Source organism: Ammodytes marinus, assembly GCF_949987685.1.
Source record: "Ammodytes marinus genome assembly, chromosome: 16".
Taxonomy (NCBI): domain Eukaryota; kingdom Metazoa; phylum Chordata; class Actinopteri; order Uranoscopiformes; family Ammodytidae; genus Ammodytes; species Ammodytes marinus.
The window spans coordinates 25,185,650-25,208,384 of NC_137220.1; the positions used below are offsets into that span (position 1 = coordinate 25,185,650).

The 22,735-nt window shown below is 42.5% G+C and overlaps 2 protein-coding genes across 2 annotated transcripts; both read left to right on the top strand.

Moving 5' to 3' along the window:
* Positions 1–4,780: 4,780 nt before the first annotated feature.
* Positions 4,781–10,746, top strand: tedc2 (tubulin epsilon and delta complex 2). The gene is made up of 9 exons (XM_080043577.1): positions 4,781–5,313; positions 6,255–6,313; positions 6,892–7,438; positions 7,533–7,586; positions 7,700–7,778; positions 8,589–8,733; positions 8,958–9,050; positions 9,955–10,148; positions 10,241–10,746. Exons 1-9 carry the CDS (start codon positions 5,210–5,212, stop codon positions 10,388–10,390), a joined length of 1,425 nt encoding a protein of 474 aa, XP_079899703.1. The 5' UTR covers positions 4,781–5,209; the 3' UTR covers positions 10,391–10,746.
* A 3,770-nt stretch (positions 10,747–14,516) lies between these two features.
* Positions 14,517–16,631, top strand: LOC307262672 (uncharacterized protein). Its single transcript, XM_080043627.1, has 2 exons — positions 14,517–14,571; positions 14,696–16,631. Exon 2 carries the CDS (start codon positions 14,784–14,786, stop codon positions 15,171–15,173), a length of 390 nt encoding a protein of 129 aa, XP_079899753.1. The 5' UTR covers positions 14,517–14,571; positions 14,696–14,783; the 3' UTR covers positions 15,174–16,631.
* The last annotated feature ends 6,104 nt before the right edge of the window (positions 16,632–22,735 follow it).

Sequence of the window (22,735 nt, forward strand, 5' to 3'; positions counted from 1 at the left end):
ACGGAACTGCGCGTGCAACTCCGCCCCCGCCAGGCGGCGTGCGGCGGCGGGTCAGGTGCTTCTCCATACAAAGTGCTGAGGACGCAAATCTGGCTAGCTTGCAGTTCTCACACAACCTTTATGCACACAAATAACTAATAGCCTACTAGTCTAGCGTAATACCTCTAATAATACTTAATACTAATACAACCACTCTGCTGGTTCTGATGCTTCTACTGCTGCCACAAATAAGCTATTCTGATAAAAGGCCATAGGAAAAATAATGATAATTGTTGTATAAATAGCAACTAAAGCCATGAAGTTGAAAAAAAGATAATGTAGTAGGCCTAATAAAATATTGAGACTTTAGGCAGCATAAATAATATAGGCTAGCCTAGGCCTATAATGGTACATTTCAACTGACTGTTGAAACTTGACAGTGGTCTTCAAGCAACTTGGATTTTGTACCCCTCCACTCCTCCAGACTCGGGGACCTTGATTTACAAATGAAACGTAATATTTAATTTGGATCAGTGATGATTTGAGGTATCGTCATACTCATATGCTGGTGTTGGTCCACTGTGTAGTCCAAAGTCAACACTGCCTTCTACCACGAGATTTAGACCACTTCATGCTTCTGTCTGCTGACAAGCTTGAGATGACAATTTCCTTTTCCAGCACTGTGATGGCACTGTGATGTCAATGGCTGACCATGCCTACTTGAACGGCCAGACAACTCTCCTGACCTGAACAACTTAGAGAATCTATGGAGTATTGTCAAAAGGAAGATGAGACACACCAGACCCAACAATAGGCTACAGATGAGCTGAAGGCCATAAGCAACCTGGGCTTCATAACACCTCAGCAGTGCCACAGACTGATCGTCACCATGCCATGCCGCATTCATGTAGCCTAATCATTCATGCAAAATAAGATCCCAGACCAAGTATATAGTAGTTGAAGGAAAATATCAAAAGTGCGAGACTTCTGTATTAGCCTACTTTTTTTGATTGGCCTTATGGAATATTCTAATATTTTGAGATTCTGGATTTTTTCATGAGCTGTAAGCCGGAAAAGCCTGAAATATATCACTGTATGTCTTATACATCTAGAATATATGGAACTTTCACTTTTTTAATTAAGTTAGATTTAAAAAATAGCTTTTCCATGATATTCTAATAATATGAGTTTTACCTGTATAGCTTACATATGTTTTGCTATGTGATACTATGTCTGTGCATTCATTTCAGATTCTATCTTCACTTGTGTGTTAGCTTACTCTTTACATTTTTCTTTTTTATGTTGCAATGTTGATGGGAATTTCACTGCAAATGACCGCTCCTGTAATGTTGTGAATATGCTGTAACACACAATCTTGACCTTGATCGTGATGTTAAAATGGACAAAGGTTTGAAGCCTGAACCATGACGTTAATAACAAAGACAAGTAGGCCTACGCTACAGCAGTATAGGACCTATGATTTCCATATACGCAACCAAAAAGTGGGCACACACATTATACAGTAATACAAAGATAAAGGTAACCAGAATTGGACGGATATCATATGTCATTTATAGGTGCTCTGAAGGACCAAATAACAATGTATTTGACCTAATAAAGAAGAGAAAATAATATCTACTCAAATGAAACTCACACTGCAAATCAACTTCATCAAAATACTATGACATGATCATACAAGGACATAAAAACAATAGGGCCACTGATAAGTGTGAAGGAAGTTCTGTTAAGGTTGGAGGTCAACTCAGGTGGAAGAATATTTCAGGAGACTTGGATGAATTAAGAAGCAATATTTATTACAGACTTGGCTAAGGAGAACCGGACTGCGTCTCTCGTGACTATCACTTCAATTCTGCCAGACACATGCTTAGAGCTGTGTCTTAACCTTGCGCTATCTCTAAAACCTCCCCGGCTCGGGCACCAAGCGTATGTTTTGGTTCAGAGCAGAACACAGTGAACCATAACATTCTGGAGTAGAAGGAGATGAGACTTTATACAATTGACCTAAGTGTCTGTTAACAGGCTCCAAGGCTGACCTAGAATCTGAGAGACAGACACACAAGATAAGAATATACGACCTATTAATCTTTCCCATTAATATTACAACTAAAGACCCAAAATTCCCTCACAATAAGCACATAAGAAATAAAATAACAACATATCGCGAAATAGTAGATTTTTTTAATGTAGTGAATTCATTTCCGTGCACCTATCTGGTACATTGGGAAGCACAGTTTGCGATACATTACAATATGACTGTCAGGAAGACACAACCATCCTACAAGACAGTGTCTCTTAAGGTAATAATAGGCCTTGCTTTTTACATAACAGACACAGCTTCTCATGTTCCAGCATAAATAAGCTCTCTTGTATCAACACATTCTCTATACACGTCAGCTAGTGCTTGATCTTGTTGAGAGTCACATATTGATCCACAAATCCACATGAAAGCTGTTGGCAAAAGGTTTCTGCTTATAAAATCGATTAGAGCAAAACCTACAGGGTGATGAATATGAAGTGTGCCAGCGCCAGAATACTTTGCTTGCCTATATTATACATGAGATGTGTCCAGTCCAATCCATCGTTCTTGGAAGTGAATGCATCTTTTATTGCCTTCCTAATTGATGACAACGCAGTTTACTCAACTCAGAAAAAGAAGTATTCCTAATTTCTTCCCCTACAATACGTGTCTTCAGTTTATGAAATGAAGCAAATCCCCCTGTGTTGCTCCCTGCTGAGGCCACTCTGAAAGGATTATGTTTATTCATTTTATTTGGAAATGATTAAGTTGTTGATCACAACCACAACAACAGCATATCTTTCAGCATGCAATTATCTGTGTTATGACAGTGTGCAGTGTTGCTAAATCAACTCATTAGTTGTTTTTTAGTGGAATGCAGCTATAAAATGGCCCTATAGGTCGGTCTCTCCTCCCTTCCTCACTTTCCTCTACTTTCCACAGGGCTACCTGAGCACATGTCTGTCAATGGAGGGCCTATGAGTTTGATTTTTTACAATATATTTATTGCATTTTTTTTCCTTTTTTTACACAACACACAAAAAAACAAACACCTGCACCATCACAACATACAATTAAAAAAACAATAAAAACAGAACAGAAATAAAACAAAAAAGAAGGGCATATGAGGTTTAAGAATAAAAGCCTGTCTACTCACAACGTCACATCACACCACTACAGAGCCAACGTCAGGCTTAGTCGTATGTTTTCCCTGTATATTTAGTTCGAAACAACACTTTTCTTTTTGTCATAATCATTTTTACATTGCTTGCTCAAGGTTTGGCAGAAAGAGAGTTGAAAGGGTGTTTGTCCTGAGCTCCAAACATCCTGAATCCATCCATGTCTTTTCCTGAGTCAAACTGCAACATGTTGGTCTCTCTCTGGAAACAACAACACAAGTCTCCTTCATGTGATCTGTTTTGCAGCATGCTGTTAGGGCATTCTGCCAATTACAGATCAGATTCATCTTGATTTTGCAGGTGTTTTTTTCTGTACATATTATTCATGCATGCTGTTCACAAACTATGTGCAGGTGGCTGTTGATGTATGAACAGATTTGTCCGCCAGCCTGTGTGTTTGCATGGGGGTTGAGAATATGTGTGTGTGTGTGTGTGTGTGTGTGTGTGTGTGTGTGTGTGTGTGTGTGTGTGTGTGTGTGTGTGTGTGTGTGTGACTGCCAGAGCCTATACGTCTGGCAGTGTCAGATGCTTGGTTGGTGGGTGCCCCCTGCTCTGCTACCGAGGCACAGGAGGCTAGTGGGGGGGATGAGCTAACTCCATCTGGATGATTCACTTTCCTCCAATGGGGCCAGCAAGCTGTTGCCATCACATTACATTGCTTTAGCAAGTGCTTCTGTGACACTGAAGCGTAATTATGCAATTCAATAAAAAAAGAACCCCCCTCTTTTTTTATTGAATTGCATAATTACGCTTCAGTGTCATCCTGTGGTGTACATCCTCATATAGGAGGGAATATAGACAAACCTTAGCCTATCCTCTTTGATCTCCCTTTTTTCTTTAAAACAAATTGTATGCTTGATGAATGAATTATTCTTTGACTCTTTCCCACTGCCGTTTTGTTTCATTTGTCAGACTGAGTTCATATGGCGTTCAAATGCATCAAAAACAATCACAAGTCTGGACAGAAGCCTGAGAGGAAATGCAGCAGGAGATCCATTTCACTGTACCACTCTTTCACAGCACCTGGGGTCGCATGCTTTAGATCATAACAAAGAATAAACGTGAGCATGAAGATGGAAAAATTAAAAAAGAATACAAATATCATATCAAAATATTAGTTTTGCAACAAATCAACACATGGTCAAAATGGGAAAGCAAAGCTAAATAGACCTTTTCGCCTGCACATTTTAAGACTTGTGAAACACTGGTGTAACTGATGACATCCTGAACTGCTGCATTTTAACAATAGCTAGGCTGCAGCACCAGTAAGGTTCTTTTTTCCAATTCAAATGATGTGCTAGGGGAAAAAGTCAATGAATATGATTAATTTGGGTTCAACAAAGAAAATAAAGTCCTAAATAAATAGCAAGGCTGTCAAGATTTAGATTAGCAGGATTTGTTCAGTTAGCTAGGCCTATGTGTGCAATGTACATGCAATAATCTTTACAATGCATGGAGATGGACAACAAGAGGCTTCAATACTTTCCAAACGTGTTGTTGTGGCAACAGCAAAGAGCAGCGTCTTCCCTGAAAACCGTGACACTTCTCGCGAGAAGAAAGAAAAACCGTTGTTGTGGAACTGAAGATACAAATTAGCACATGTATTTGAACGATTTGAACGAGTGCTGGGTGTACCTTATTTAATTGCTGACGAATGTCAAGCTAGTTCTTTGACGTCTATACATTATTGAATATATACTTAGGCTATTGTTTTCCTCGTCCTTTAACTTTTGTTTTGCTCCAGAGAGAAATGAGAAGTGACTTCCGCATCCGTTAAGTTCGATTGAGTGGGTCAGCACGAAAAAGCCAGCGTTAAAATTGTTGTTTTTAAGGCAAAATGCCTACCGACGAGGTATTTGGCAGCTCTGAGAAGCATTGGCATACTATTTGAGAATATGCGTACGTCAATTGAACGTTTTTGAATCAACTTTTAAGCATTTGGTTAATGATTTGTTGCGCGCGGTCACGGCAGCCAGTCACCACTGCGCGAGATCTATGATCGAGAGACCCGAGTATGTCACTTCTGTCCACGGTGGAGCGAGCCATCGAGGCATGCAAAGCCGAACAAGCCAAGATTAACGGCAGTATTCAACTCTACAGAGACATGTTACATACCTTGTGAGTAGGCTACTGTATAACTAAACTTTTTTGTAAGGACTCTCGGTTCAAATGGTTTACAATTACAATACAGGGGGAATTACAAAACGAACTGTCTGATATAGCCTATACCTGCTACCACTAATTTAAAGTGGAATTATCTTCTCTGATATATTTACTGAAGTGAGAGATGAAATATAACCAGGTATTAATAGTCTGTATGATAATAAACGTCCGATTTGTTTCTATATTTTGAACTTCTACGTCTTTTCACACACCCGGCGCTGTGGCTTAGTTGGTTAAAGCGCCTGTCTAGTAAACAGGAGATCCTGAGTTCGAATCTCAGCAGTGCCTTTTCCAGGCCCCGAAGGTTTCGTTTGATCAATCTATTCACGCACGAATGTATATATTGTTTAGTTCGTATTCGTGCAAGATGAATAGAATAAATACTACTACGTCCTACACTTTATAAAAAGCACATTGTGAAGCCTAGGCCAACACGCTATATCAATGCATCCGCTGGCTGATAAACACAACGAAATTGTGGAGTAATGCCAAAAATATGTTTTTGTTATCACGTAACGTACAGTTATGTCCATCAGAGCGCACTGACAAGATTTGCCCCACAGACATTTATAATGCCTTGTTAACATCTTGGTCACAGTTCGTTTATCGACAAATTTACAGGAACTTTATCAAAATAAATATTGATGTTGCATGTTTATGGTTTAAAAAAATGTATCTGCAAGAAACACCCTCAAGAAGGATTATAACCAACCTTCAAATATCCACTCATTAAGATCTGTGGTAAACTGTATGTACCTAGACATTGACACATTACGTAACACACGTCTTAGCCTACTATGTTGGGAAAACTCAAAATATCATGATGTATTATGGAAGTTCCTTCTCTGTGCTGGTTTTATTTGAGTGTTAAGTCACATGAAGTATTTCCTTCGCAGAACACTGCAACCAAAGATGGGCTCTGATGAATCAGACTGTGCAGAGGCTGCTGCTACAGGTAATTAAAAACAAAAACACATAATACATCACATTAAACATAAGATAAAATAAATGCTCATTTTGAGTCAATGCAGCCAAGTAGTGAATGATGAGAGCATGTGCAATGTTATGACTTTGCTTGTTTTAAATGCTTTCCCGGTCCTTGTTATTGGTTGTCTTATTGTAAATCAATTAGGAGTGCTTTTAATGATTACCAGGCGATCCAACGAACTTACAGTTTGTGTTCATTCTTGCACCCCCTTTGGACAAAAGCGGTAGTGTTTTTACTACGCCAGCTGTTGTTCCTGGGTGAGTGTACCCATGACAAAGGCATTAAAAAAAATTACAGAAAAATAGCATTCTTTCCACTGATGGTCTTGTTTGCCGTTACATGTCATAAATGATCAGCAGAGGAAAATTGAGACTGTTTCAGAAATATTTAAAAGTTCCTCGTAGCACCTTTAACCATAGAACATTTTGGCCTGGTCTCACTCGTAAGGGGGGATTGTTTATCTAAAGATAACATTTTTAGATAACGTAAAGGTTAAATGAAAGAAGTAAACTCTTAACTGCATGTTTGTATGCCTCTATCTCCAGACACAGATACCTCACCGAGGGAGAATGAAGATATAGAACTGCTGGAGCGAGCTCTGGAGAAAGCCCTTCGAGTCCGCACTGGGACAGGAGGACATTCTAAAAAAGATCCCGACAGAGACAAGCAATTGGTTCATCTAAAAGAGTTGGCCGCTAAAGTCGGCACATCCAAAGAGGGAATGGAGGCGACTGCATCAGGCAATCAGACCACCAACAGGTCCGTCTATACATCTGCAAGTCGTGACAGGAAAAAGCTCCAAAAGCCTGGTACGTCTATATCTTCCACACTCGGGTCAAAGTCCTCAGCTAACTACAAATCTGGACAGTGCAAAACAACAATTAATAGAGACAGTGTCATTGGGGCATCGCAGCAGGCTGTCTCAGTGTCTGGCTCTCTTGGTCGGGGTCAGCTACATGCCTCTGCCCTCCGCTCCCAGGGTGGAAGTGACCTCGACAAAGCCTCAGCTATTTCCGCGACTTCTTCAATTAGCACAATGCCTGTTTCACATAGAGAGGAGTCCAGAGATGGCAGTCTACCTCAACAGAATGGGTAGGCTTTAAGAGATTACATGGTGAAGAAAGTCATACTCTTTTTTGTTTTCTGTGCTGTTATAATCATTCTGTTTGCCTTTGATTCATTGCAGGAAGGCTTCTGATCAAACCGCTAAATGGAAATCTCTAAGGAGCAAGCAACACAGGTGGCCAAAATCAGTCTGCCGATTCAGTCAAATTTGAGCAAAATATATAAATAAACAATGTTCAACTGATTCACGTTTTTGTCACTAAGTTGCATTCTCTACGTTGCCCTCAGGTTGTGGGACAAAGTCGTTGCCCTACAAAGGAAACCGGAGCCTGGGAGGGGACACTTCATGGAGAGAATGAGAGCTATGGTATCCTTCCTTTTTCTACTGCAGCCGGTTATAATGGACTGGAAATCCTCAGACATGTATTCCACGTTTAGAGATATAATAATACACTTACTATATACTATATTACTATATACTCTTCTATGGCACTTTTTAAAGGGCTAAACAGATCAGAAAAGCATCTATAAAAACACAAATGCATAATAAAGTACATGTATGTTACACACACAAGGGAAGAGAAGACAGGATTAAAACAATTACATTGAAACCCGATGAATAAAAAAAAAACTGGCTCAATTAAAATCTCACTGATAAAAGTCTGGGTTTTGAGTATAGACTTCAACAAGGACACTGAGCCTTATTTCCTCAGGCAGGTCCCTCCAGAGCCTCAGGGCTCTGACAGAAAAAAGGCTCTGTCGCATTGTTTTTGTAGTGGTATGGAACCCCCTGGGTCTGAAATAAAGAATAAAGAAGTTCAGCCTGGTGGCTGGCAGGAAGAAAGGACCTCTGAGACCCAGCCCATCTCAGACTACGTGAGGGCACAAAGAGGACAAAAAGAAAATCTAAAATATCATTTGGAGCCAGGCCGTGAAGAGACTTAAAAGTAACCAAGAAAAACTAAGAATCAATCCTTCAACAAACGGGAGGCCGATGTTGAGAAGCTAAAACAATCTGTACTTTTTGCACCCTTTTTAACATTCACATACTTCCCATTCACTGATTTTCATTTACCAACTATAAAAACCTAACCCCAAGTACATTTTGATTCTTCTTAGCAGTCTAGAGACCCAGTGCATCGTCCTTGACCGCATCTCTCTCTCTGACCCCCTCTAGTTCCCCAAGGACTGGCCAGGTGGTTGCCCAGACCAGACCAGGGCTCTGGTGGACAGATTGGCTCACAGAGGGCTTGATCTCACCCAGCACTGCCAGACAGAGGAGCTTCTGAACAAACAGCCCCCAGAGGCAGCCACAGAGCTGGGTAAAAAATTAGAAAGGGATCATTAGGGCAGAAAGTGCTCAGCCAGAAGTGACTTTCTGAAAAAAAAAGAAAACACTTTTTAGTCTGAAAAAGCGTTGTTGAGCCTTTCCTTGGCAAACAGTCACTGCAAATATGAGACAAATTAAAATCTCCACTATCTCCCCTGGAATAATGTCGCCAGTAAAGTTCATGTTTTGTGTTGTGTTTTCTTGTTTTTTTTACAGGTGTAAAACCAAACACGTGTGACTCCTTGACACTTGAAAGGTTGCAGATGACGGCAGCAGAGCTCCGGTTGTTTGCAGAACAAGCCAAAGACGGTAGGAAATAAATAATCCTGTTTCACCGTGATACAATCTGCTTTTGTCAAAACCATGTGTGTCCCTTAAAGAAAAACCCCATCTAAACCTGCGTTAAATCACCATATCATTACAACAATTTATTCCACAGCACATACTTGTATAATCAAGAGGCGGGGGAAGTCATGGCCGTGTGTTTGACTCTGATTCCTTCAGCTGTGTCTGAATGATCATGTGTGTGGGTGTCAGGGTATCACTCACTCAGTACCTACAGTATGTAACATGGTATGATTTCCATTACCTCCAACGATGCAATTATAATGAAGCTGAAGCGCCCAGCGATTTTCCATTCACACCACCCTAATGACCGTATCACCTTCAGGCCAGGGGGGTTTGTTTATGTTTACCAGTCATAGCTCCAGTGTTGCACAGGTATGCTGCTAAAGCCGGTGTGAGAGAGAAGATTCCAGTAACTTTTTAAACCCCCTCCTCCATACATACACACCTCCATCTGGCGTGTGACCGCATTGCATCCGATCTAGCATCTCACCTCATTGCTTCAGAAAGTGCTTCATTTTAAAGCGTTTCATTTTGTGGAGAGAGGGATCTATTGGAGCATTGAAGCAGCATTTGAAGAAGGACTGTGGTGAATGTGGCGTGCTAACGAGCTAATGCAGCCTCTCTCCGTCTTGGCGTATGGAAAATGAAAACAGAGCCGCAGTGAAACCTCAGTGCCAGATCAGTACTTTCCTTGGCTAGGACTGATCCCCCCCTCCCCGTGACGGAAGGGGTTTTTAAAGCTGTCTGCCCTGACGCGGCTATGGCAAGGGCCCTAGCTATTTAAAGGCTGAGGCAGCAGTGCAGAAAAACGTTTTAGGGTACGGTTGCTCACGCTCACGCTCTAAAAATAACCATTTTCCATCAGAGTGGAAAGCATGGGATCGATGGAGGCCTGAGGGAGGTTGTCTTTGCCCCTCTGGAGCAAATGGTGTGCGAGGAGATGGGAGAATTGCCCCACTGCCCCCGACCATAACCTACACAACAGAGGGCGAGCTCAGGGAGCTGGAGATGCTGAGGATGAGGGTGGCTCTGCTGCAGCAGGAGGTTTACCTAGAACAGGTAAGAGTCCTGCGCTTGAATCATTTGGTAAGAGAACAGTTTGTGCGTTCTGTTTAGTAGATGCGCTGACAGTTTGTTCTTCTATGTGACAGGCTCTGTTGGACACTCTGTCCCCTCACCTTCCATCTATAGCCACCAGGCCTGGATGTCCTAACGCCGGTGTGCTGAGAGACATGTACTCCCTGCTGGGGGAAGGAGGGGAGCGTTTCCCCGCTGTAGTCATGGACTCTGAGCCTGACTGACTACAGGGCCTCTAGCACTTATTTACCAGTTTATAAAGTGCTTTGTCCACCTCAATTTACAGACATAAAAGACGTCAAATATATATATTTTAATTCACAGTACACTACCAGTTGATTCATACCACACTATAGAATGAAGGTGAATCAGGATTTCTTTAAACTGAGCAGGTGTACCTAATAAAGTGTATGCTCATCCTTGGATCAAGATGATAATGAATGTATGTTTGATTTTAGCGTGCCGTTACTATTTGTTTTAGTGTGTGCTGCCATGAAATAACTTGTAGGACTTGATTATGATTTCTTATCATTTTTCTTTAATGTTGCTTTCTGGCTGGAGTTCTGTTGTCACAATTTCATCAGTGTCTTATAAAAGAAGTTTGTGTTTAAGTGTCAGCTTTTTATGAGCTAATAAAAAGCCCTGTTTCGAGCATTTTATTATAATCCAGTGTGTTTATTTAGCGTTGGACAGAAATGATTATGAATGTTGACAACAATCTTATCACATGGCCAATCAATTTTATAGTCTGGAAATGTGTAATAATAGCCTGGTCCAACCAGACCATTGTACTTCATTTCATTTGTACAGAAGACTACTGAAGGGAAAATGAAATTTGGGCGGAAGTAGGTGGGCGGGCGGAGCCAGGCTAGTGTAATAACATTTGGTCTCATAAATGTTTATATATGAACAGCTTCGGTTTTATTCCAATATTTTGATTTAAAATTAAATTTTTATTTAAGTGTTTGTTTTTAGTTCAATAGTCCATAATAAATACCGAGAATTGTGTGTGCAATGGAAAAAATCTTAACCTGGAGTCAGTAATAGAGCTCCTGCAACACTGGCTAAACCAGCAGGTGGCACTAAGCTCACAGATGAAGAAGACACTAGCAAGCGACTCATGTTTATCGATTGTTAACTTATTTTGGTTGCATCCAAAAGCAAGGAATTGGTCAGTTGGATTCAATCCATGACCTTGACTTAGAAGTACATGGAAAAGTCAAAAATAGTTTTCATCAAAAACTAAGACGTAGGCTAAATATTAACAAATCATTGTGCTGCTTGACTGTTGGATTCCTGGTTGTGTTTGGACTTTTGTGATGTCAAGGAACAATGGAGGTGGTGTGTCCTATTTCTATCCCTGCTTTGAGTCAAATGCAGCAGTGATGATGCCATGACTTCATGCTCATCCTCTGTGTGTTTCAGTCTCACTGTCTGGCCAATCAGAGTTTCTTAATAGTTTACAATCTGAATGATTGTGCTTGTTTGTCATGAGATGGAGAGGTGACCTTTCTGCTATGTTTCAGTTGACTGAGTGCCGTACCAACCATGGCCATAACCTGGAATAAGCAGGAATGAGGAAGCATTGAAACAAGGGGAAAAGCTCATACCCTACCATAGTGTGTGATTTCCATGCTCGGCTTGATAGATAAGACATATGGAGCCAATACTCTGCCTCCATGATCTGGGATCCCACAAATGGGATGTGAGTGTGTATGTGAGATGAAGGAAGGCCTGCAGAGGCTTTAAAGGCATCGTGACCACAGATGATGTGTGAATGGCACAGAGCTGTGCCAGACCGGGCGACAGGTGGCGCTGGGTTCACGCAGCCGGACGTGGGTGTTTGAGCCCTGCTGCACCAAACCTGCCTGGTGTTTACAAAACCACAGGGACATGCACACCCAAAGCCTAGCTGAGTCACACAGACGATGCGCCCGGGGGACCTGGCTCTCTCCAGATGGAAATAGCGTACTTCCCCAATGAGAGGAATAAAAAGACTGGAAAAGAGAGAGGCGGTTTAGGTTTACACAGTGTCTGCATCTAAAACAACAAGAGTGCAATGACGGAAGCAACTGCTTTAGGAATACACTCACACACATGTTCACAAGATCCCCTGCTCTGTTAAAAGCACCACACCTCTCACTACTTGTGGATTGCAGCCAAGTCTTCTGTACAGGATTATAGCAGTGTGCTGAAGGCTTCTGGTCCGCCCATGCAGCCTTGGATCAATGTGTGAGAAGGGAGTGAAGGAGGAGGCAGGGTAGCATCCTTTAGAGCACGTCAACACACACAGGTCCCTGTGGGAGTGGCGCCTACGCAACTCAGCCTTCCTGTGACCTGCATACATCAGCTACTGCCTGGCCTAGGCTGTCACCAGCAGAGCTCGTCCACTGACCAGCCAACAACATGGCCTGGCCCTGCCCAGGTTACCGAAGTCTCACGCCTTTGTCTCCTTGTTCTTTCTCACGCCTCTTTATGTCACATAAGGGATCCAAGGCAATTCTATTTTCCATGAGAGAAGCTCTTTTCTTTTTCACGTATCAGATACTCTCTCACACAGAGAGGGACAACGTTGAATAGTCATTCTGTTGGTCGCACACATTCCTTCCTACTTGTTCACTCTTTTTCACCCTTTTCATTTGAACTTTTTCTCTCTTTTTTTTCAAAGCCTCAGTCCACCGCAGTGCTGGAGTCCAAGTACAAATCCAAAGAAACCGAACTGTGCTACCAAGAATCCACTTTCCCTCCTTCAGATGCCCATTGCCCTAAAAACATTCTCTCCTTCACTCTGCCCCTCACAAACACATTCCTCACTTCCCCTCTATTTACCCTTTTTCTCTCATCTACAGCTCTGTTGCCGACTGAGCTGCTGCAGAGAGAGAGAATGCTGGTCTTCTATTAGACTGCATTAGGGTTTATTATTTGATCCCCCACCCCACCATTCAGCGCTTCTGTTGTCAGCCTTCTCCGTCAAGCTGCAATATTCCAGCACGGCAAAGAATACAGTGTCTAAACGCAGTTGTCCTGTGAAGACAAAGACATTTCATCTATGTATGCTTATAGATGAAATGATTATGTGACTCTGGAAAAAGTGGGCAGGAATATTTAGCTCTAATTATCCGGTGAATAAACCTGTTGCTTATTGGAGGTCATGCTAGATGTCTTTCCAAACCCATAATTGAATCTCATTGGCTGCCGCTCAACTCTTCACTCTTTAGATACTGAAGATGTCATGGACTGTGAAATTGACTCTTTAGGCCTATAGTGAGAACGAAAAATAAATACATTACAACAATTAACAAGTATTGGGACACAAGCCAAGCATGTTGTCTCTTTGCAGAGGTATACAACCTCATATGCACTTGGAAGAACTGGTTGGTTTCCCCAGTAAATGACGGTAGACACAGACGTAGCTGTTTAGATGTGGGGGAGTGAGATTAGCAAGGTTGGCAGCACAGAAGAGCTGTCTGGATTTGATTTTCTTTTCAGAGAAGAGAGAGTGAGGAAGAGAGAGAGCGAGAGAGAATAGCGTCCTGGAGATTAACTACTACTAGGTTGCCTTCCATTCAGAAAGGGCTGGCAGCAGCAGCAGTGTGTGTGGGTGGAAAAGGAGTGGGGAGTCGGAAGGGGCGTGGGGGGGGGGGCAGCCTGTGTCTTTCACAAGCATGTCTCTGTCACGTGTGGGCATGCTCATTAGTCTCTTTACGCTTTCATACATCCCTATATTTAATATCCTTCTGCAAACCGGCGTCTGCAGTTGCCTACGTGCACACTGTAGGAGAAGTGTGTGGGTGGTCGTACCATTTCTGTCCGCAGCTTGAATTGGTACAGTGCACTTGGTACAACATAACTTAGCGATATGCAGGCGACATCCATGCTGTCAAAGTATGGGTTGAAATTCTCCTTCCACCCATCACGCACATATGGTAAAAGTCATTTTTCAATATGAGATAATGAGGGATTCCCCTATCTCCTCTGATTTCCAGTCAGCACTAGGCTTCTGTATTGAGACACACACAGGCACGCACGCACACACACACACGCACGCACGCACGCACGCACACACACACACACACACACACACACACACACACACACACACACACACACACACAACTACAATTTGGAGGCAATGATGGGGAGAGGAGGAAAACAGAGAGCAGTTAACTCTACTCCCCTCCCCCTTCCTGTGCTATTCTCCCTGCTTCAGTCTTTGACGTCACCCAGAAGAAGACCAATCGGAGCACTTGGACTTCCCAGCTTTCCTGACATGGCTCCTCCCCTTCCCCTGCTCCTTTTTATATCCCTCGCCACTACACTCAGCAGAGTGTACAATGTGCTGCCAGAGAGACACCAGGCAGCTAACTGAGCAACAAGCGGAGAGGGGGGCAGAGAAGGAGACAGTGTGAGTGGATTTCAGTGCTGGCTTTGAAGCTTTCATCTGACACGCTCCTGCCAACCCTGCTCCAATCATATCTCCGGTCTCATCCAGACCTCCTTCTCCTCTCTCTCTCTCTTATTTCTTTCAGTTCCTCCAGACTGGAGCCGACTACGAACGGGATCCACGAGGCCAACACTGCAGCCCCGTTTCAGGACCCACTGGCCCTCACCCTCGGGATGGGGTGTACAACAGGCCACCTGGCTTGCCAAGCCCAGCCCCAGAGCGACGCAGGGCAGGAGGCTCAGTCCCTGGAGGCTGATAGTGCCAAAGTCCCAGAGGTGCTTTCCTCCCTGGAGCGTCTGTCGCAGGCCACAGGAGGCATGGAGAAGTCCTGGTACCGCTGCATCTTTCCCTTTGGAATCATCTCTCTGGTGATCGGTGCAGCAGGAACGGGAGTGACCTACACCTACAACGACCTGCCTCAGACTAAAGTGGTGTCGGTGGTGCTCCTTGTCATGGGTCTGCTGCTGTTGCTGACGGCCACAGCCTGTTGGTCTGCCCACAAGAAGAAGAGAAGGAAAAAGAAAGAGGGAGGCTCGTTCACCTCTGAGCAGTGTCCCCTGTGAAGCACATGGGGGGTACAAAGTGACAGGAACGTTAAAGACAGACATACCCAGGGCTGTGAGCTCAGGGCTGGGCTAAAGAAGCCAACACTTCACCTCCTCCCAGTGCGAAATCCCCTCTATTCTTTATCACAGAGTTTGGCTCAACTCATTCCGGAGAGAACTTGGGCTGAGAGATCAGAAAGAGTGGAAGAACAGTTAGACAGCAAACTAAAGATCTGTTTAGTCTGGAAGTCTTGGACCATTTTCGATTGTAAAAGGAGGGATCACCAATGTCTCACACACTTTTTTATCATCAGACAGCAGGTGTCCAGTGTCAAAACAACTTCGGAGGAGACACACAAATATGCATTGGGCACTACGTGCACATTCACACGCACGGATACATGGCCCTCGCAATCCTCGCTCACATATGCACAAGCAGTCAGAGCTTGCACAGAGACACCTAACACGCTATGCAGAGCTGCTGCCGGAGTCAATGCTGGCGTCACTAGGCACGTCAGTCACAGCATTCCTCTTGCCAGGACAGGTGACTCTCCAAGAGGCCACAAGTGGGCCAAAGACGGCAACCCGATACCCAGCCCAAAGAGCAGGGCACCCGCGTCAGCGGCCAGCGTCATTCACTCGTCCTGTGACCGCAGCAATGTGTTGGGGGGCTTTTTTTACGCAATGGGAGAGTGGAACTTGAGTCCAGCAGGATCTTACTGGCATCTGTGTGGACGATGAACTGGAGAGGGCAGAGGACCTGCTGGGGAAAGTGGAAGGTGTTTGTTTGTGCTCAAATAAAGATTTGGGTAAAAGTGAAAGAATGCTGGACCTTGGACTTCACTAGAAACAAAAGATTTGCACATATGGTCATATCCATGCCTAGCAAGAGGAACGTTGAGCGAAGCAACATACTCTGAAAGGCCTTTTGTAGTTTTAGCTTCATATTACAAAGGAGTGGGGCTCTGACTTCCTGACTGACTGATTGCCCTCCTGTCTATATGAGAGCATTTACGCCCAGCCAGAGTGTCTTTATGGGGCACCTCAACCCTTCACAGGGCAGGCCAGGATTATTGAAGGACACTGCCTGAGGGGACATGCCACTGCAGGGACACTTTGACTGATCCTGCTCCCCTACGGCCCCTCCCGCTTGATGCCTTGAGCAAGTACTCATGGAAAAAAGCTCTGTCGCATTCCCTTCTTTCCATCTGAACCCCTGAGAATTCCCCCACTTGTTCTCCCTCCCCTTTACGCCAACAGGATTCTCCTCATCTCATATGCCTTCCTGCATCCTACACCTACACATTATAAGTCTAGTTCCATCTCATTCAAACTAAGACACACACACACACCCACACGCACACACACACACACACACACACACACACACACACACACACACACACACACACACACACACACACACACACACACACACACACACACACACACACACACACACACACACACACACACGTGAACTTGTAATGTAAACCCCCTAGTTTCACAAACATTTTTCTTTATCAGAAGGAGCCAAAGAGGGTGTAACTTGTTTCCTCACATTGGAAAGGATATTGACTGACAGAGCGGCAAATACCTACGTCGTTCTAAAAATATGGTACGATGCTGTTCCCTAGTGAAACATGATGGAGGTGTGTGCTCTGGGGTTTCCCTTTCCTACAGAGATAATGAGTGAATGTAGCTGCATTCAGCTTCACATCTGTGAATAGGTGCTTTCTCTTGGTGTGTGTAAGAAACACACAGTGGCATTGTATTCTTGTCTTAAATATTCTAGTTTCACTGAATGTAACATTGAAAATTGAAAGCAGAAGTCAGAAGAAGTCAGTCTCTGTGGAGGACTGTGTACTATAGCATTCTTTTACCCTTGAGAATTATTATTGATCACTGTCGCATCGATTCCGGCCACCAGATTAGTGCCATTTGTTGCTGAGTAAAATGTGTCTATGCATCCAGAGGTAGCAGTTAACACAGAATGCCAAAGACTGCCCTACAGGCCAGCTTGCCAGTTATACAGGGCTGCGTCTGCCTGCTTGCTTCAATAGGCATGCAATGGATCAGTCCTTCCTCACACATTATTTGCAGCATTTGGATGTTGTGTCGTGTCGTCTGATCGTCAGCCTTACTCTGTTAGTTTGAACAAAATGAAGGATGGTAAGAACTAAAGATGTAGTGGTGGAAGACAAAGGCAGAGCATGGGAAGTCATTACTTTCACTGTTATGTCTGAGTGGGAAGCGATCCTAGCAGTTGGATTGGGATCAACCATCCTGAACACAGCAGTATTATTCTTAGGAGATATAATGCCTTACTGGCCGCAGTGACAAGGCCATGTGAAGCGGCGTGGAGTAAATCTTCTGTCAACCTTTGTCTACTGACAGAATTGGGACTAACATAGATCAGTCTGTATTACCAAGCATCTGCGACGTGTACAGCAGTGTCAGCCCTTCATTTATGTTGTGGTTAAATGTCAAAGGAAATTAACATAAAGAGTATTTCTGAGTAGTTTTTCATGACAATGACTCTATAGGCTCTAATGTGCCCTGAATGTTGGCTTGTTTATCCTTACAACGTTCACGTTTAAATGATAATTTCCTAGAAATACATGGTGGCTGTATACTTGCTCATTTTCAAGCATAATTGTGCCAGTGTTTTGACACTACACATTGATGGCATGTGACCAGAATGTGTCTGTAAGAGGAGTAAAGTGATTTCCCTTCTGCCTTCTGAAATATTAAAGGGAAAACCTACCTCTCACTGCTGCATGGGGAAACATGCTCCTCACTTGGTGGACGGCCTTGCTGTCTGCCTTTTGCTGTTACTTGTATTTGTGTGCCCTCCAATATTTGTTGCTGTATATACGACTATTTTATATTTCTACTGTTTATTTCTACTTGTATGTCAATTTTTATTGTAATGTTGTAATAAATAAATGTTATGTGAACACCTTGGTGTGTGACGTTCTAGTTTGCAGCTTGAGGAGAGACTCCCTGAGCATTGTTTACATATAACTTGGCTTTTAGAGAAAATACATAGACTCACACTGGTTTTATATTACAAACAGATGGGATTATAATTGCCACTACTTAACCATTTACACAGATCATAAAAAAAAATATCTTCGTATTGATGAGACCACCTGAGCTTTTCCTGTACTTGAAATGTCTATGCTGTATATTGACACATAGCCATGTCCTGCCCTGCCCGGTTGGATGATTTGGTCAGACACCCAGAGACATGTGGGATCCTTTGGTTGTCAAGAAAAATAGAACAGAATCAATGAATGACTGGCAAAAAATGTCAAACGGACCAGTAAGTTGTTTTGCATGTAAATAACATAAATATCTGTGCAATAGGGACTGTTGAGCCACACCGTTTGTATCTCATTTATCCTTCAGTATTGCTGGGAAAGTGTCGTGGGTGTGGAGGGAACAGTGGTTAGGTCTGGGTAAAGGGTGGGGAGGCCACCAGGGCCAAAGAGCACTTGGAGTGGAAGTGGTCAGTTTGGATTGCTATAAGATCAGCACAGGTCACAGGAAACCAGATGGGAGCAACTCACCCGCCTATCCATCTCCAGGACTTGGCATCCAACCCAAGCATTCAGCACTATTTGGCTTTTTATCACACAAACCCAATACCGAAAAAAGTTGGGACATTATGTAAAATGTGAATAAAACAGAATGTGATCATTTTATAGTTTTTTATAAATATATACATAAATATAACATTTGAAAAATTGCAATAGGTTTCAAAAAAGTTGGGACAGGGGCAATTTAAGATTGGGAAAGCTGTAGAATGTTAAAAAACCTGTTTGGAGCATTATACACATGTTAACTGGTGACAGGTGATGTAATCATGAATGGATATAAAGGGGCATCCCGTAAAGTTTAAGTCTACACAAGCAAATGGGGTGAGGCTCAACACTGTAGGAAAAACTGCAGAGGTAAACAGTCCAACAGTTTAAAAACAACTTTCCTGCAAATAATTTAAGGATTTCACCATCTACAATCCATAATATAATTAACATATTTAGACAATCCGGAGAAATCTCTGCACGTAAGGGGCAAGGTCCAAAATTAAAATGTAATACCTATGACCACAGGTGGCACTGCGTTACAAAATGACATGATTTTATAAAGGATATCACTACATGGGCCATGGAACAATTCAGAGAACCATTGTCGGTAAACACAGTTCGTCGCTACATCCACAAATGCAAGTTAAGACTCTATCATGCAAAGTGAAAGCCATATATCAACAACATCCACAAACTGCAGACTTCTCTGGGCCTGGGCTCATCTGAGGTGGACTGACGCAAAGTGGAACAGTGTGCTGTGGTCTGACGAGTCTACATTTTCAGATAGTTTTTGTAAATCATGGACGTTGTGTCCTCCGGGCTCCAGAGGAAAAGGACCATTAAGATTGTACCAATACAAAGTTGAAAAGCCAGTATCTGTGATGGTATGGGGGCGGGTTAGTGGGTAACTTGCACATCTATGAAGGCACCATTAATGCTGAAAAGTACATGCAGGGTTTGGAGCAACATGCTGCCATCCAGACAATTTCTATTTCAGGGACGTCCATTCTTATTTAAGCAAGACAATACAGAGCCACATTCTGCACGTCAGCTTATTTTCGTAGGAACAGAGTGCATGCAGGTACTAGACTGGCCTGTCTGCAGTCCATACCTGTCTCCCATTGAACAAATGTGGTGCATTATTAAGCACAAAATATACATATAAGGTCAACAAAATGTCAACAATTAATGTCCTCAGTTCCCAAATGATAAATTTCAAAGCCAGAATGAGAACACAAGCAGGGCAACGTGACATTAAGAAGTCTGTCTATGAGCCATACTGGGGACACGATGACTTTATTTATGATTTCCTGATCAACAACATCTGTGTGTTTAATTCGTCACTGCCAGCTGTTGGTGTCGACCTATACCTTTGGAGCAGGATGGAGTAACATTTCAACACCGCTATAGATATGAGACAACATCTGTTTTCGAGACAGGTGTAGACTGAAACCACAAAAGAAAATGAAAAACCTTTTTCTCTACCATGAATCACCCTTACTTCTAACTTCCCTTATTTCCCTTCATCTCCTGTCTCTCTGTCTTTTCCTGTCACAAATGTCAATCGTCAATTTTTTTTTTCCAATCCAGAAAAAGCTATTTCACAAAATGTGTATATCATCATTCCTTGTATACCTTCATACCTTGCTGCATCTGGGCAATCTCTACTGAAGTAAACTGCTCCCCTGTGAAGTTATCCCTCCCCCATCCCACTTCTCAGATCAAATGAAATCACTGAAAAAATTCTGAGAAAAATAATGGCTGCTTAGGGAACAGAAACATTTTACATGGACATGCTCTTAAGGTCACTGTGTACAGTTTTATTGCTGTAATTATTTTCAACTAAGGTTAAATGCACCAACTGATTGCTTTTTTCCCCGAGACATTAGTGGTCACTTTGTGTTTTACTGCAAAAAACGGCCGAAATGAGTATCTATGGAAACTGTGGCTGCACCCAATTGATGATCTAACAGCAACCCGCCCATGTCCGAGGTCACCCATCTTATTTACAAGATAATTAGATCCTGTTTGAAATGCAGCCAGAATCACATGTAGGAATGTCAATGAGTAAAAGTGCCAGAAATGTTTGATTTTCTTTATTCGTCATCACACATGTATAGTTCCTGTTTATGGAAGAGTAACAAATAGGCTACAGGAAATACAGAGCATCTCTCACTGATTGGCTAATGGGTGTTAATAAATATAATTTTTATTTTATTTTATTTTTTATCTTACAAACGCATTTTTATATTCTGCTTAAAGGCAACTATTAAGCAGTAATGTTGAACCCTTTAGCTCTTTGTAGGTGATACTGAGACTGGGTGATCTGAGTTAAATGCAGATCAATAGTGAGGCTGAAAGGAACCAATGATTACTGCTGGTAGTATACTTTGCTCATCTAGGATCCTCTTGAAAGGACCAGCACAATGACACTACTCACAGAGCAGTCCTTTTATTCACAATGGAGTGTCCAACATGACCTTCATCATCATGTCTTCTCCTCAAAGGCAGCTGCTGCTTCAGAGGCCGAGCCACTCTGCTGATTGATGCGTTTGCATCTCTTCTCAGCCACATTAGGCCTACATATTGATTAACAATCACTTTTAAGTGTGTGTGTGTGTGTGTGTGTGTGTGTGTGTGTGTGTGTGTGTGTGTGTGTGTGTGTGTGTGTGTGTGTGTGTGTGTGTGTGAAAAGCAAACAGGACAAGGGAAAAGACATGAAGATTTGATATTGTGTTCCATACAAGGAGAACATCAATAATCTTGTTTGCTCCCATGGCGTTTTACAGTTTTCTTTACTCTTTACTTTTTTTTATCTGAGACATGCAGAAACACATCGGGACAATTTCTCTACCTGAAAAAACGTATGTGTTACGAATGCTATGCGTATGCTTTAAGCTCAGCCTGTTTGTTATGTTAATAAGATACACATAGGCAGACTACTGATTTACCGTAGCCCACTAGAGGATCGTTAAAGCTGTAGTTTCAGTCACACAGATCTACGAAACTAAGATTAAAGCTGATTAAGTCAAGTTTTTATTTACAATACAGCTATAAATGATGTAACTAAATCAAACTACACTCATCATTTAGTGTTAGTCTTTGTCCTTGTTTAAATATTTAGCTAAAGTTCTCTCTGACAAGAAACAATTGACAGTTGTCATCTAGATTTAGGCCAATGCCTGCATATTTTTTTAATTAATCCACAGACCAGACCAGAAATCAGTGACAAAATGATGACAGCAATGCTGTCCTTCGACTAAATATCTAGAATTTGAACTGATCACTTAATCAGAAGGGATTCTGAATTTTCCACAAGCATTAAAATCATATAGGCCTAGGCCTATAGATTACAATGTATAGGCCTTTAAAAACCAAAATGTAGGGATATAGGCTGTTTAGAGAAATTATGATTGAACGGTTTCATGAATATAGGCCTATATGTGGCACAAGTACTTAGTGTTCAAAACTATTTATCTGACTGTTTAGAAAATGAATCTGGTACAAGCATAGGCCTACATTTTTTACTGTATTTTTGACTGAGTTTGTATTTTGCTTATAAGCAAAATACAAACTCTACTCTGGGTCCGTTTGTGCGCCTGTGCCTTTAAACAGAGTACCTTTAAAACGCCTTTTCTCCTCGACTACATTTCCCATAACCAACACTATGAAATAGGTGGGTCGGTGGACGTTCCTCGTAAACAGGTCAACCAATCATATGTGTCCCCTTGCGAGCGCGTACTTCGAAATGAAGTGACGTTGTCCAATGACGTTCTGATGTTTTACAGTTTATAAACCTCTGGCCAATCGGTGCTGCTGCTCGTCCTACCGACCAATCATAGGGATAGTTCGCTGTGTATGGGCGTCATTTCCCCCGACCAATCGAATTGAATGTGGAGTTTAAACGGTGAGCGCGGGCGGTCCTAGAGTAGCATTGGGGAGGGTCCAACTTGTGAGGACGCGTGCTTGAATTTGAATTCAGGCAGG